Here is a 17180-nt window from a genome sequence, read left to right on the forward strand (position 1 = left end):
AAAAAAGATATATTTTTAAGCAGAGTGTTCTGAAATGCCACATGCATATATTCATTTCCTCTATTCTCTTTGCTGGTGAATCACTTGAAGCTGCCATCCTCAAACTTTTTCGTTGCATGACCTTTTTATAGTCTTAAAAATTATTGATATCCCTAAGAGCATTTTTGATGTGGGTTATACATAACAATATTAGATATTAAACCTGAAAAAATTTAAAAATATTTATTATAAATTCACTTAAACATTACAAATAAACACATTGTTTATATGTTATATTTTAATGTTAATAGTTATATTTTCTTAATTAGTAAGGAGAGTGGCAATGTTCTACATTTTGCAAATTTACTTTATGTCTTACAATATAGCCAAATTTTTATATCTGCTTCAGGAGATGTTGCGTAGGTTCAGATATATGCCATTAACATAAAGAGGATTATTTTAAAAGCTTTTTCAGATGATTATGAACATTCTTCTTTTAAAACTACATAAAAACTCAACAAATGTTAGTTTCTTTAAAGTGAATAGCAAAAACCATATCATTAAATTTGTATTTCTGCTCATATTAAAATTTATTGGCCTAATTTTTACTATAAGTTAATCATTTGCTATGCATGATTTTGGCTCAGCTTGTGTTGTTCATTTGAAAAATATTACTTTCTTATGTTATGTATATCTTCCCAGTGTTGACATATTTCATTATACCATATTGAAAAAAATTAGATTCATAAATATTGTCACAAATCTCATCAGAAACATTTTTAGGTATTAGGAAATTGTCTAACTTATGGTATTGATAGAAGTTTTCCAACACTCTAATCTTCATTTGAAAGCTTTAATTTTATCATTGAAAAGAAACTACCTTAGCTTTTTTTATCTAACAGGATTTTCTTATTCATTTTTGAGTAAACATCTTCTAAATATTTAAGTCTGAATAGCCGTAGTCTGTCAGTCATTCTTCAAAGATAAAATGATGTTCTATGAAAAAAGTAGCTAATTCCTTTTGCAGCTCAAGCAATCTCGTAAGATGGTCCCTCCAGACAATTGTATGTTGGTATGCAGCAGAAGGGCTTTATGCACATTTCTCATTTTGTGACTTAATATTAAAAGATCATGTCCTAAAGAGTCAAGCTTTAATAAAATTAATATTTTTTGTTGGTCAGTTAAGGTAATTTTTAAGTAAAACTGGCATTTTTTCCCTGTAAGTGCATGGCAGTAGTGAATTCAGTGATACCTAATACAGGATGATGCTACTGGCTATTGGGCTTTTAAAACAAATATTCTACTAATCTTTTTTTTTTTCCCTACCATTTTCTGGGGTTGCTTTTGTTCTTTATCTCTACGTTGTGGAAAGTTTCCATCACCATATTTTCTGATGATTCTATTAAAAATATTTTTTGGTAGATTTTTTAATCTCTAAAGACTTCTTTTTTTTTTTTTTTTTTTTTTTTTTTTTTTTTTTTTGAGACGGAGTTTCGCTCTTGATACCCAGGCTGGAGCGCAATGGCGCGATCTCGGCTCACCGCAATCTCCGCCTCCTGGGTTCAGGCAATTCTCCTGCCTCAGCCTCCTGAGTAGCTGGGATTACAGGCACGCGCCACCGTGCCCAGCTAATTTTTTTTTTGTATTAGTAGAGACGGGGTTTCACCATGTTGACCAGGATGGTCTCGATCTCTTGACCTCGTGATCCACCCGCCTCGGCCTCCCAAAGTGCTGGGATTACAGGCTTGAGCCACCGCGCCCGGCCAGACTTCTTTTTTAATTGTTCATTTTTTATACCATCTTTTACTTTCGTGAGTGCTGTATGTACTAGAATCTCTCGAATATGTTTATTAGATTTTTGAATATTTTTAAAAATTTTGAAAGATTTTTTTCTAAATTATTGCTTGTGTACCTATGTTTATCTTAGTGTTTATTTTTCATTGTGCTTGTTTTTCCCATTGAACTTGAGATCCTCTATTTCCTATGATGGTTAACAAAGAGGGACTGTATATCTTTCATGGATGTCTTTTACATTTATGAAAACAGAACTCTTTTTTTTTTTTTTTTTTTTTTTGAGGCGGAGTTTCGCTCTTGTTACCCAGGCTGGAGTGCAATGGCGCGATCTCGGCTCACCGCAACCTCCGCCTCCTGGGTTCAGGCAATTCTCCTGCCTCAGCCTCCTGAGTAGCTGGGATTACAGGCACGCGCCACCATGCCCAGCTAATTTTTTGTATTAGTAGAGACGGGGTTTCACCATGTTGACCAGGATGGTCTCGATCTCTTGACCTTGTGATCCACCCGCCTCGGCCTCCCAAAGTGCTGGGATTACAGGCTTGAGCCACCGTGCCCGGCCCTTGAAAACAGAACTCTTTTCATTCGGTGTCTTCCTTGAGGGGAGCTCTGAAAGGAACTGGACACTGTGACATGCAGGTTTAGTTTTAGGAGGGACCTAGGGGTCAGGATTTGATTATCACAAGTGCCAGAATGTAGTAAACCGTGTTGCATGGAACCAGCTTTAATATTCAAAGCCTCTTCACTGAGTATCTTAGAAAAGAGCTGTGGCTACTTATCTGAGACTTTCTATCAGCTCTCAGCCCTCTGTGAACTAAGGACAAAGAGCTAAGGAGATGGAGGTGGTATTAAATATAAAAAATCTCTATTTAATCATCCAAATAGAGTTAAATAACCTTATTTTAACTTCTATGTAGAAAATTGATTTGTGGTCTCAATTTGTGGCCATTAATTCTATTCTTATTGAAAAGCCTGAATCGTTCAAATCCTTTAAAATTATAACTTTATTTTAAATTAGTGCATTGCCTTAAATGTTTTTAATGCTCTCAGGGCGTCTTGGAAAGGACACAAATTTTATAGATAGGAAGACCAAATATGTAAATTTGATTAAGTTACTTCGTCTTTGTTGAGTCTTAGATTCTTTATAAGATGAAATGAGAATAGTTTCCTTACAGTTTTGCTTTCACAATTTGAAATAATATAATCATAAAAGTATAGTTTTTCACTAGAATGCTAGCTTCCTGAGAGGAAGATCTCTCTCTCTCTCTCTCTCTCTCTCTCTCTCTCTCTCTTTTAATCTGTGGCACACTGTAGATTCTCTGGTATCTAATGCTCACTCAATAGGTGGTAACAGTGTAAATTAATACAGTGTTGGAAAATGGGTCATTAGAAGATATAGAGAAGATGAGCATAACTGTGAAGAGACCAGTAATGGAGAGCACAAATGATTAAAAGCTTACATAGTTTTAATAAATAGAAAGTATGAGAACAATGTATGTTTTATAATTGTTGTTTAGATATTTTGTTAGATTTTGCCATTTATTTACAAATACGTATAGTACAAAACTACATGATCATGTTTAAGTATGTAAATAATAAAATCTGATTTTATATTAATTTGAAATATGCTTTTGTTTATAGCTATATAATTAAAAATTATGTAAAATACAAGCATATTATATTTTTTCTAAGAAAAAGATAAATTGAAGAATCTAATTGTAGAGGAAGAGAAAAATTTGAACAATAAAATGTCACTCTGAGCTACATTTTAAAATGTAACAGTGATTTTACTGTTTCCCTTAGAAACAGAGTTTGGAAATATAACAAAAGAAATCAGAAAGTATTATAGATTTGTAGGTATTTATTATTGTTTAATAAGACAGTTATATTTTCCTTTAAAAAGAGCTTTCCTTTTTATAGATAAGAAGCTGTGGTGGGCAGACCAAAACTTAGCTCAGCTGGGAACCTGCAGCAAAAGAGATGGAAGAAACCCCACCATCCTACGGAATAAGACTTCCGGGGTAGTTCATATGAAAGTATATGATAAAGAAGCACAGCAAGGTAAGTCACACTAATGAATCTGTGCCAGGTTTTGAATACATAATGTGATCTTTTTTATACTAGCTCCTCAATTCAACAATAGAATGTTTCTATTATTGTTTCTAATTAAAAAAAGAGAAAAAAGGAAAATGTTGCTTAAAACTGTAGAAGAAATGCCTTTAATACGTGCATAATGAGCTTTGAAAACATTAGCAAACCTACTATAGGAATTTTAATTCGTCAGGTCTTCAAAGAGGTATTATCCCATTCTTGACTAAAAAAAAAAAAATACAAGAATAGGAAAATATATCCTGGCAAAATATATGCAATGTATAGTTAAGCCCAGAACCTGAATGCACTAGGGGACTTCGAATGGACTACGTCAACAAAATAATTCCATATCCAAAAGCATGACATTGTTTGGCTCTAAGCATTTTGCTTTTCTGTTTTGCTTGTCAAATTGTGTGCAGTGAAATGGAGTGAGAGAACTAACAGATGGTTTACATAGGTAGACTTGTCACACTGCCCAATGGCAATTGGATTAGAGATGGCAGCCAGTACAGCCCTACACCTGCTAGTCCTTTCTTACCTTTTGCGTCATACTCAATGGCATTAGCATAATTCTCTTTCTAAAAAATAAGAAAAAAAGTCTTTTTCTATACTCTACTTTCATATGTTAATCTCTTCCATGAAAATCCTTAACTTCACATACTTTTCTTAGGAAAAGTTTTCCAGAATGATTTTGAACACTAAGAAAGTGTTTTTCATCTGAAGGATTTGGGGTATGTTCAGCAAAGCAGAGAAGAGTAGGGGGAGTAATAGAGAACCAAGGGGATTGCTATTTCTGCAGATAGGTGAAACAGTCAAGCAAGCAGAATTTATTGGACATACCAATTGACAGCCCTGCCTGCACATCAGGAGATAAGATGGAGATCAGATTAGGGTTTGCCTTCCCTGTACAGGGAATGAGTCACATTGGTTTGGAATCTTCACTTGCCCCAGGTAGAGGAAAACAGATTTCTTATTCATGAAAAAATTTAATAATTTTAGAAGAAAAGAATTGCTTTAAACATTTATCTAAAGTATTAGGTTCCTTTTATTGTTGAGAATTAATGAATGTTTGTACATTTATATATACAGAATGTATATGCACCCAAGAGAATGTATATACATACATATACATACATGTGTAATCTGAGAATGTATATAATACTCAAATGGTTACATACAAATCTATTTGTTCTCTGAATTTTTGGGGTTATGTCCATAATAATAAACAGGGATATTTTCACTAGTAATTCAATAATGAAACTTTTTCTGTATGAAAATAAATCATTGTACTGACATTTAAGTCAAGGGTAATAGATTATGTAATTGAGAATAAAATACTGGTACTCAATAAATAAAACATTGAGACTTTTTTCAGATTTTCAATAGAATATAATTGTGTGTAAAAACTCACAGTACTATTGTAAATCTTAGTGCATAACACATACATATGACATTGTATCTGAAAACATAATATTAGAAAATATGAGAAAGAGAGGGAGGGTGGGTAAGAGAGAGAATTTCCAAACAAAGCATTTAAGAAAAAATTATACACTTTTTAAAACTGTGAACAAGCATATGCTTTGTTTGAAGCTGTAAATTAATATGTCAGATTTTGTAGATATAATTCCAGTGAAGTTTCTAGGAGTAAACAATTAGTATATGACTCTCAGCACACTTTACTCTTGTTAACAAGATTTTCCTCATCTTTTAAAGATTTGATTCCATAGGGATAATTGGTTGTTCTATGCTTTGTGAAAGTATTGCCAAACAGACAAGGACCTCTAGCACTTAGAAGTCAATGGTATAATATGGCTAAGCTTAAAATTTAAGCAGTGAAAATACCATTTTTACTAGCAGAATGTACTGATAAAATCATCTGTATTAAAAACAATCCCATTAACAGAATTACTGTAAGTAGCTTAAAAACTTCATTAGTATGAAATATGACCAGTTTAAGACTCTTTAAGGTGTTAACATTATTACCTATTTGGATTTCAAAGTATAATTAGTGACTTCATATATAATTTTTGACATAGATCATTGGAGAGTTGAGACTTCTTGTTAGTCAAGTGGACTTTCTAGCTCTACTAGAGAGATTTGGGACATGAGGTTTCAACATAAATATTATTATAAAATATTAAGCCACGCTAATATTTGTAATTTGATAGATAATGTAAATTTAAACATAAAACATAAATATTTCACATAAATTATTACTTTTAAATATTCACTATATTTGCTACTTTACATTTAACAGAAAAAATAACCTTATTGTAAATAAAAATTTATTTCACAATTTTTTTACTTTTTCTCTCCTTCACTATTAATTTCTTCTTAGAGACTAAACAAAGGCTATATGAAATGTATGTCATATATCCTTGTATGACATGCATTTAGTCAATGTTAGTGTGTAATGTAATTGTTGAAATATGTCAATTTTATTATTTATCAAAAATATAGTTCTCTATCTGAACATTTGTCTGAAATATTATATGTAATATTTATATATGGCTATTTTTGCAATTATATTAAAAATATACAACCCCAGAAGCTCCTTTTTTCCATATATTTTTTCTATTATCAAAGCTCAAATTTTCTTATTTTTACAAGTTCATTCTCCTTCCTAAGCTATTTCTCTTTACTTTGTTTTTTGAGACAGTCTTGCTCTGTCGCACAGGCTGTATGTAGTGCAGTGGTATAATGGCTGTGACCTCTGCCTCCAGGGTTCAAGTGATTCTCATGCCTCAGCCTCCTGAGTAGCTGGGATTACAGGTGTATGCCACTACACCTGTCTAATTTTTGCATTTTTAATAGAGATGGGGTTTCAAGACAGGCTGGTCTCAGAACTCCTGGCCTCAGATCTGCCTGCCTTGACATCCCAAAGTGCTGAGATTACAGGCATGAGCCACTGCACCTAGCCTCTTCAATTCCCTTTTTTCTCTTTCTCTCCAAGTGTTGTTCTTTCAAGCTGTATAGTTAAGTATCATCTGCCCATCTCTCCCCAGCCTTTCAGTCTTGGTAGTTGAGATACATCTGCATCTAAATATGTCTCTCTAAAAGATTGGCATTACATTAATATATCCATGCTTTCTACAAACTGAAATGTGTATATAGTCAGTATAGAATTATTATAAATTTAGGCTGGGCGTGGTGACTCATGCCTGTAATCCCAGCACTTTGGGAGGCTGAGGCAGGCAGATCACTGGAGGTCAGGAGTTCAAGACCAGCCTGGCCAACATAGTGAAACCCCGTCTCTACTAAAAAATACAAATATTAGCTGGGCATGGGGACAGGAACCTGAAATCCCAGCTACCTGGGAGGCTGAGACAGAGAATCTCTTGAGCCCAGGAGGTGGAGGTTGCAGTGAGCTGAGATTGTGCCACTGCACTCCAGCCTGGGTGACAGAGTGAGATTCTATATATATAAAAAAAAAGTTATTTTAAATCTATAAATATAATTGTTTCATTATTTGAAAATGACAGAAATGAAATTTCATTTTAATATTTAAGTCAGCTTGGAAAAAATGTGGGAATGAATCAGTTAATTTTTATTAGTTTATATAAGATAAACATAATCATTTAAAAGGTTCAGGGCCGTTATGTGGCCATACATAAAATGGACTTCAGCAATGGACGAACTGGTGTCTACAGGACGTGACCAGTGAATGTGGTAGATCTCCTGATGAGAAATCATCCAAGTTGAGAGTATTTCACACCTCAAAAACGACAGAACTCATGGCAGGTTCTATTGAACAATTAAATCCCATCAGACTATCTTGAATTCAGAAGATGAGAAATAATGGGCTGCATTGGTATTTTGAAATTTCCACAGAGAACTATTGATATAGAGCTTTCATCATGCTTTGTAATTCTCAATGGATTTGTTGCACTTCATATCAGTGCTTGAACATCCAGTAAATGGCATTGCATGCTCTAGAATAATAAAAATGTTGTAAAAATGAGATATTTAATGAACTTTCCGAGTAAGATTGTAAATTACTTAACTTCACACTACCAGCATTAATTAGCACATTGGGCGTAGTAAATTCAATGAGACATTTTTAGTAGGGATTCTAGAATGTCTACCTGTGATTACCTGACTAATATTTGTCATTGTTACTGTACAGAAATAAGAGGAATTAACATGCCAATTAATTAGATGACTCTTATGGCTGTGTTTTTCATATATTTTTGGAGAATTATGTTCCTATGAATGGGAAAATTTATTTCCTTGCTTTAAAAAATTATTTGAATACATATATACACACATACCTTATTTCTTTTAGAGGCATAATGTTTCAGTGGTTAATAATAATTTAACAGCTATTTATGTGACACATTTGGATGAAATATTCTTGGAAAGGAAATAATTGTAGAGTTGAAATTAACTTTAAAAATCAAAAGAGCAAAAGATTTTGATTTCTCTGATCTCAAAATATTACTATGACAATATTTATGACAAACCAGTTTCCTTTTGCTTTTCTGTAACTATTAATCTTCTCATGTATCTCTGCTGACTTTTCTGAAAGGGCAAAATTCAACCATAATTTCTTACTTTAAATTATTCAAGAGAATAAAATGCAATCCTAACCAATATGAGATAGCTGCATTTAGAAATCAATAGCATACATATTTGTCAAATTATTGATATTAAATAAAACCTTATTTTTTATAATTGCATAAAAGAAATTTGTTTGTTTTTATTTTATGCAGGTAGCAATTCCTGCCAACTAAATAATGGTGGATGCTCTCAACTTTGTTTACCAACATCTGAAACTACAAGGACTTGTATGTGTACAGTGGGATATTATCTCCAAAAGAACCGCATGTCATGTCAAGGTATGAGTTCATAAAAAACCTTACCTCTGGTTCGTTTACTTCATTCATCATTACATACTGTGCAGATTTTAGGCAACCAAAATCAGTTAGATACTAGAAAAAAATATTAACTAGTTGTTAGAAAATGATATACTGTTTAGTCTCATGTATGTAAGATTTTAATGTATTCGAAATATTTTATATATCATTTTCTGCCTTATGAGAGATTCTAATTTTTTAGTAATTTTAGTCACTGCACTTTATTATCAAAACCTTAACCAAATCCAGTAGAAGCTACCTTCAACTTGAATAGGCAAAAGTTATAGTAAAAAGCAGTGCTTGACTGAGCTGGAATTAATGTAGAATTTGAACTAAGTAATGTTTACTTTAGACCACTTTAGAGAAAGCACTAGAGAGAATGTGAGGTCTCACATTCTCTGTAAGAAAACTGGTATCTAAGAGATTTGTCTTCCTCTTCCTTGTTTTGCAGTCTCTAGTTCTATTAGTCCCAAAGACCTTTGGTCCTAGAATGATCTTTTATATCTAATGATCATTGCTTAATTTTATCTTTAAAATGCTCCAATCCTATTTAAGAAATATATATACATATGTTAGTCTTATCATTTATTTGATTTTATATGATGTATATTATATATATCAATCTTATTTGAGAAATATACATGCACACACATATATATGTTAGTATTATCAATTATTTGATTTTAAATCCAATATTTATGTGATATTTATGTGCATGACACTGTTCTAAGCACCTTAAACATGTTAATTCACTTAATCCTCATAACCTCATGAGGTAGTTCTCTTATTATCCCCATTTGAGAAGTGGGGAAACTGAGGCACAGAGAAATTAAGCAACTTACTCAGGTTACATGGCTAGAAAGTAGCAGAAGCAGATTTAAATCTAGGCATTCTAGTTTTAATAAGAAAAAAATATATATATATTTTATAATATATTGGAAAAATATGTTAGCATTAGCATGTGTACTTCTGGTAGTTAGCTTAATATTTATGTGCCTATTTTAGGACAGGCCTTTGGTACCAGAGAAGTAAGATATTATAGCTAATTAAGCCATTGATGTATTCTTAGTATGACAAGGATTTGTGAAGACTAACTTCATAAATTTCTTAATTTAAGAAATCTAAATGTCTATTAAAATATCAGTGATATAGTTATCTTAAATCAGGATTATTATCATATATAAGCAAAGAGATATTTGGATTTTAAAGAAGAGGGAGTACATTTTGGTTGTGAGATGACTTAGGCTTCCAAGACTCATCCAACTCAGTGCTTATGAAAGTTTGGGACCTGTACCAGCATCTTCATCACCAACTGGGAGCTTTTTAGAAATTTAAATAATCAGGCCCCTGGGATGGAGCCCACTAATTTATTTTTAAAAATTCCTGTTTTAACCAATCTGATGCATAATCAAGTTTCAGAACTATAAATCTACCTACCTTTCATTAGTCAGGAAGGGTAATGTACAATAATTTTTTTAAAAGGCTAGGAATACACTTATTAACATAAATTAAGATTATTAAAAATAATACAAATGAAATTATTTTGTATCTTAAATATTCATTCTTGGCTTCCCTTCCCCCACTTATCCCCTGCCCTGCATTTAGGTGTAGAATCATTTCTAATGTATTCTGTTCATGAAGGAATCAGGGGAATACCTCTTGAACCAAGTGACAAAATGGATGCTTTGATGCCTATATCAGGAACTTCATTTGCTGTGGGAATAGACTTCCATGCAGGTAAACAGCTTTTTATTCATAATTTATGTTTAATATATTCACTTGATTTGTTAAACATGATGGAAATATAACCTTTTCCTCTGTACTTTAATAGTCAAGATGAGAAATAAGAAAGCAGCAAATAGATAAATTTTAAAGCCAATCATAAATTGTTCTAAATATATAATGTGTGAAAAAAATCAAGTAAAACTGTTCTAAAGTATAGCATTTGAATTGCAATTGCGATTCAACATAACGTGATTGGCACTTGATTCCTTATTTTTATTTCTCTTCTTTATTCGGACACTTTACTTTTATCTAGTTATAAAGATATATAAATCATTATGATCTATTATATACTAAAATATAATCTTATTTAAAATATATTCAGGATGTGATTTTCTATTCTAATGCAAGCAGTGGCAAATGAAATCCAAATAATAGAAACAATTATACATGCTAAACCATTGAAAATTATTTTTAAATATAGTATATATCATTTGGGGTCAGATTTTACTTCACCTTCTTTTATTTTAGCAAACAGTGAAAGGAAGTAAAAGGAAGCAAAGTGGACACTAACCTTTTGCTGTGGCTAATATGAATAAATAATTGGAAATTAATGGTAGACACTATTGAATTTACTGAAGTAAACAAGTTTTTTTGGTGCTAATTGCTAAATTCTGACGTAGCATAAATATTTGGTATTCACATTAACATTCAGATTTATTATCTTCCACTTGAGGGCTTGAACTTATAAAAATAAATACTAAATCATATGTGTCCTGAATTAATGTTTCAGTGTTGAACATGTAAATGCATGTTCACAGTGTTTTTATATGTGTATAGACTTAATTTTATCTAATGTTAAAAAACAAATAACTTTTTGATTTATCGTCTTAAAAAAACCTTTATAATCTTGCATCAGCATGTGGGCTTCTGGTAGTTATTTATTTTTTCCCAGCTCTAACACATTTTGTTTAATCATGTATTAATAAAATTCTTGACGACAAGTTAATTAATTATTGGGAATCTTCACAAATGGTTCAAGAATAACTTTTCTTAAGTAGATTATTTTGCACCAAATGTTTGGAATTGGATAGAAGCAAAATTTCTACATGAAAAAAATCACCTTTCCCAAAAGGAAATACAAAAATGTACAACACATTTTATTAAGCAGTATGTTAATTTTGCCAAAATCCTATTGTGTTTTATGATCGAACTTCCGTCAAATCTCATTATTGGTGGAAGGCTAATTACTCCTACAATGCAAAATGTATCTTATCTCTTATGTGCATGCATTTTATTCTTTAGGATTTTATCATATAGGATTTATTAAGTGCAAAACTAAGAAAACTTGAACTTCTGAAACATTTTGTGTGTACAGTACATGCACATATTTTTACAAGGTACATAAATATTTGTTTTAACTGGAGCTTATATTCAGTTGTTTTGAAGACTCCATAATGATTTTTGAAAATATTTCATAACTTTCTATGAGGAAAACATATTAATATAAGCAATATGGTCTAAATGTCTTGATAAGATCATTAGTAAATCTTTTGCTTTTTAAGGTAAATGGATAATTTGAATGAGTTAAATTCACTCTCCTAGGTTTATTTTGGCCCTTAAGTGGTTAAGTTTAATAACATATACTATGATGGAGGGTATTTTTATTTGCAGAGAATAAGACTTTCTGTTTCAAAATGCCTAATAATTATTAATATCATAAACTTATTTTATTTCAAAGTAACTTTTCCTAAGAGAAGAAAGTTACCTGTTTTAGTTAAAACTTTATGTTCTTCACATAAAGTTTTGTCTACCATATTTTTATTTCCTGGAGAAAATTTATTTTGAGAAAAGCTATTTCTTCTTCTAAATGTAAAAGGATATAAGCATATGGAATACTCATGTAGGTAGAATGTTCAAGAATCTATTAAAATACCTACTGTTACTCAGAATATAGCAGTGCAAAACTTTCTTTAAAACAAAGAAGGTTAGAGATCTACAGGCCAGTGAAACATAGTTGGAAGAAACCAGAGTTTAGCCACAGACAATCCAGGTTCTAATGCCAGCTCAACTACCTACTAGCTTTGTGACTGTGGGCAAGTTACCTAATTTTTCTGAGAGTCTGTTTTCTTACTTTTTTGGTGTGGCCATGTTTATACTGATGTAAACAAATGTTTAACAAAGTATCTGATGTATATTGGTGCCCAGAAAATGGTAACAAAAATATCAAATAAGTGGGAAGTAAAATATTGTAGAAATTATCATATGTTATACATATATATGTGTGTGTGTGTATATATATATGTGTGTATATATACATCTTTGTAAATATGTGTGTGTGTATACGTATATACACATACGTATATATACACATATATGTGTATATATATGTATACACACACACACATTTACAAAGATGTCCTGGAAGCTACATTTAAATTTCTAATTAGCTAGGATTTTGTTTTACTGTTCTCTTGATTGCTATTATATTTTCTATTCAGTTATATGACGGTGTTTCTTTACTACTCTGGGGCAATAAACATAGGTTAATAAATCTACCTTTTAAGGATGAACCTTATATCATCATCAGTCTGTAGAGCTGATACTTAAAGATTAGATTTCAGCAAATATTTACAATCATTAAATGTAAATCTAGGAGGCTAGCCTCCAGTGCATAGACTGAACTAGCTGAAGCACTAATGAAGGTGATGATGGTGGTGGTGCTATCAGGAGCTTTCTACTGCCTTTGTGCATAACTTCTGTTACTTTCATCCACTTTACAGTGTGATCCTTTATTAATTGTGTTTTATGAAAATATATTAGGATCAGAATAAGTGTCAGCAGCATGATTTATAATATCATTATAGAGATGATATACAAGCTCTGTTACTTTGTGGAGGGAAGTTACAGAGAGAGAGAAAGGAAAAAAACTGGATTGCTCCTCAGAGAAAGAGAGAAAACAAACATTTTTTTGTTGTGTCAGTCTCTAATTATTTATATATTTTTTAAACATGGCCTTTATATTTCACCCGATTATAGGTTCTTTCTCTATTAATTCATTTTTCAGATATTTTATTTCCTCTTCTTCCATTAATGACATTTACCCCAGGGACATAATCCCTACTTTAGGATTAAAATTATCATGACAAAATAGAAGGGTACAGTTGCCTCTTACTCTAAACAAACAGCTCCAATCATACTAAGGAGATGAAGTGGGAGAGAATCATTTGCAAATTACAAGTATCATAATTTATTAATATGATTTTATTACCATGATATTACAAAATGAATGTATTGTTAAAACCTGTGCATTTCATAAGAATTAACAGATACAAGTCTTTCTGGGTTTGGTTCTAATAACTTAAAGCTTTCTGCAATGTATGAAATTTTTTTCTACCAGATGAAGCAATTCTGGATACTCTTCACAGAAGAAAAAAGACCCTGTGACTAGATTAAAATGTTCAAAGCATTTTTATCTCTTCACTGGAAAAGTCCCATTCCAGTGGACAAAAAAAATTATTGAGCTTTGAAAATCCCTTCCTACTGGGTGATATTCCTCTTGATAAATGAATATTGCATTTGATGCTTTAACAGATATATATTAGTTAGGAGAAAAGCCTTCAAAACAAAGACCATTGCTCCACTTAGTTAAGTGATCTTCAGTAAGTAATGCTCTATTCAATATACAGTCCTCCCTCCCTTTGGGATATTTATGACTTTTCCTTAATAATGAAACAATAGGAAGCTACTTGAAGAGGACATTCTACTCAGATAATAAATTTTCATCTGAAAAACTTCAAACTTAAATTATTTTTTCATCTTTTATCTCTTTTATTTAAATTTGGGTCATCCAATTCAATGATGCAACAACTGTTGATTACTATAATATCTACCAGGTATAGAACTTCACAGCTAAGTTGCTGTGAAAGATAAAGTTAAACAAGGGCCCAGCTTCAATGGCTCATACCTGCAACCCTAGCAATTTGGGAGGCTGAGGTGGGAAGATCACTGGAGGCTAGGAGTTTGAGGCTAGCTTGGGCAATATAGTGAGACCCTGTTTCTATTAAAAGAAAAATATAAACAAAGAATAAGGGTATTATTTGGATGTCATTGTCTCACACTCACTATGGGAAATATTTTAATACTTTTTTACACCATCACATAGTAGTCTGGCTAAGACGATAAAAGCACTGAAGGAACGTGTCAGTATACACTTGTCTAAATCCACAGAATGTACAACACTAAGAGTGAACCCTAACATTAACTATAGACCCTAATATAAACTATGGCTGTGTTGGCTTAGATTCACCTGTGACAGATGTATCACTCTAGTATGAGATGTTGACAGTGGCTGTTTGTGTATGGGGGGAAGGAATATATGGGAACTCTCTGTACTTTCTGATAAATTTTGTTGTGAACCTAGAACTCTAAAAATTAAAACATATTAAAAAAAACACTGAAGGAACACATGTGACAAAATATTATTGCCACATTTACAAAGTGAATGTCGTGTACTTATATGAAAGAATCCCTCCTTAATAGTTCTACAACATTCACATTTATCTTTGAAATGTAGAACTAGAAGGAGTATTTGATACCATTCGTAGCACTCACTCTTGTTACAGAAAACTGGAACTCAAAGAGATCAAGGAGTCATATACCAATGGAGTATCCTACTCCCAATTCTTTCTACTGGGTCGTCTTGCATTTGTAATCACTGAAGCAAAAGTTTATTTTGATTATTGTTAGCATTACTTGATAACACTATATTGCACTTCTGCAAATTGATGCTAGTGGAAGATCGTGTATTATTTTGATTTATATACTGAATTATGTAATTTTTAAACCCATTTGATAATTGAAGGTAGTGACACTCAGGTGAGTTTCTCTCTTTTTTTATTTTCTATGCCTGGAAGCTTATTTAAAAAAAAACTATTTACAAAATTTTTCTAGTAACCACTTTGTCACCAACCAAGGCCATAGAAGAATTATAGAAAGAATTCTTTTTGTGTCAGTAGCAGCAATGGTTTAAGAAATACAATATTGTTGCTTTGGGACATTTTTTCAATTTTATGAAAACCATTTTCTTGGCTACAAAGTGAATTGCTAGGGCTGCTTCAATTTCTTTTTGTTCTTGTGACAGTCAGCTAAACCTATTTTGTGTTGTCATTTCAAACTTTCTTCAATAATATGTTTTTAAATCATATGAACAGTTTGTATGGATTTATAGTCAATTCAGTAAATTGTTCAAGATGTAAAATAATATCACAAGAAAATAAAAACTTGTCAATACTACCTGAAATATAAATACCATAAATATACATAACATAAGGCATTTTAGGTTACCTAATGGAGATATCTCACAGATCCTTTTTAGATAATTTCCAAACTCAAAGCATATAAAAACAGGCTTCTATTAGACATCTCAATTTATCAGAAATTAAAACATTCAGAAGATGCACCATGATCGCCTACTAAGATTAAAGCTTTGGTCAATTTATTTGGGGTCTATATTATTTTCCGTATTATTAGGAGAATCTCTTAGGCAAGTCTCATGAAACTTCAGACACTCAGCACTCCTCAGGAAAGGGAAAGATCCTGATACCAACTTTAGATTAATTCACATGAAGCACATCAAGTCTGCATTAGGAAACCTTTCTTTTTCCCTGCCTGAGTTACTCTGTGCTGCCATATTTCCTTTTAGCTGCTGAGGCATCTCCTCAGCAATGGTACATTCACCTTTGAATGTACCATTCTTTCTCCCCACTCTTTTTTTTATCAAAATGGAGTTGCTGAGAAACCTATTTTTAAAAGGCCTGGTTACTTCAATTCACAGTAAATTATTAGTAGCTGCTAAGAGATTGATAAGTTTTTAAATTATATGTGTTTGAGCAGATTGCAGCATCTTAACCCACGGCCAACATCCAGCTAAAGCACCTCTAAAGATATGTGAAAAAACGTAATTTTATATGTAGGTCAAGCTTTTTTGTATTTTTCAAATTAAAACACCTCTAAAGATATGTGAAAAAAAAAAGTATTTTTATAAGTAGGTCAAGCTTTTTTGTATTTTTCAAATGACTCCATACTCTGAGCCTTAGAGGATAGATTGGTACCTGTTTATTTCCAGAAACCCATCCCTGGTTATGCTGACAGATTAAATGATGTGAGATTTCTTTTAGCTTAGGTATGTTGGTAACTTTAGTATCTTTAATTATAACCTTAAACTTGTAAAAGTGCTTTTCTTCCCATTTTAAGATAACTGAATATATATTAATCCATTTGTCTTTTCGATACCATTTCTTAAAAAAAAAAAAAGCTGTGATTCAGCTTCTGAAATTTTTGACCCTTAGTTTTTAATCAGGTAGACAATTTTCTAATTAAAAAAGAAAAAATAAAATTGTTTAATTTGTTTATGAACTAGTAATAAGCAATGGATCTTTAATTTCATTTTATTATTTGGTCTTTTTTTTTTAAAAGCAACAAGTAGTAAGTGGTTGAAACTTGAAGGTGAAAAAAAGACTAATTGGTTCTATGAATTTCTTAGTATTCTTAGAATAGGGACTTGGCAGAAATGGAAAAAGCCTAAAAATGGAATTAAACACTCATAAGAGGATTGGAAAACTGAGGGGTTGGAAGAGGAAGAAATTAAAATAACAAGAAACCCTTAATATTTGTTGTACAATTATTATATCACAGGATTAAGGTTAGGAAATTTTGTGTATTTATGTCATTTAATTTATC

At 31.7% G+C, this 17180-nt stretch overlaps 1 protein-coding gene across 1 annotated transcript in view; it reads left to right on the forward strand.

Annotated features, from left to right (window-relative positions):
* LRP1B (LDL receptor related protein 1B) overlaps positions 1-17180 on the forward strand; it is a 1560879-nt gene that overhangs the window by 1051115 nt on the left and 492584 nt on the right. The window contains exons 34-36 of the mRNA XM_064382912.1: positions 3691-3831; positions 8574-8699; positions 10323-10454. Of these exons, the coding sequence (XP_064238982.1) occupies positions 3691-3831; positions 8574-8699; positions 10323-10454 (399 nt within the window). The remainder of the gene's footprint in view (positions 1-3690; positions 3832-8573; positions 8700-10322; positions 10455-17180) is intronic.

The sequence above is a fragment of the Aotus nancymaae genome, unplaced genomic scaffold (genome assembly GCF_030222135.1).
Source record: "Aotus nancymaae isolate 86718 unplaced genomic scaffold, 86718_ANA_hifiasm-v0.15.2.pri h1tg000029l, whole genome shotgun sequence".
NCBI lineage: Eukaryota > Metazoa > Chordata > Mammalia > Primates > Aotidae > Aotus > Aotus nancymaae.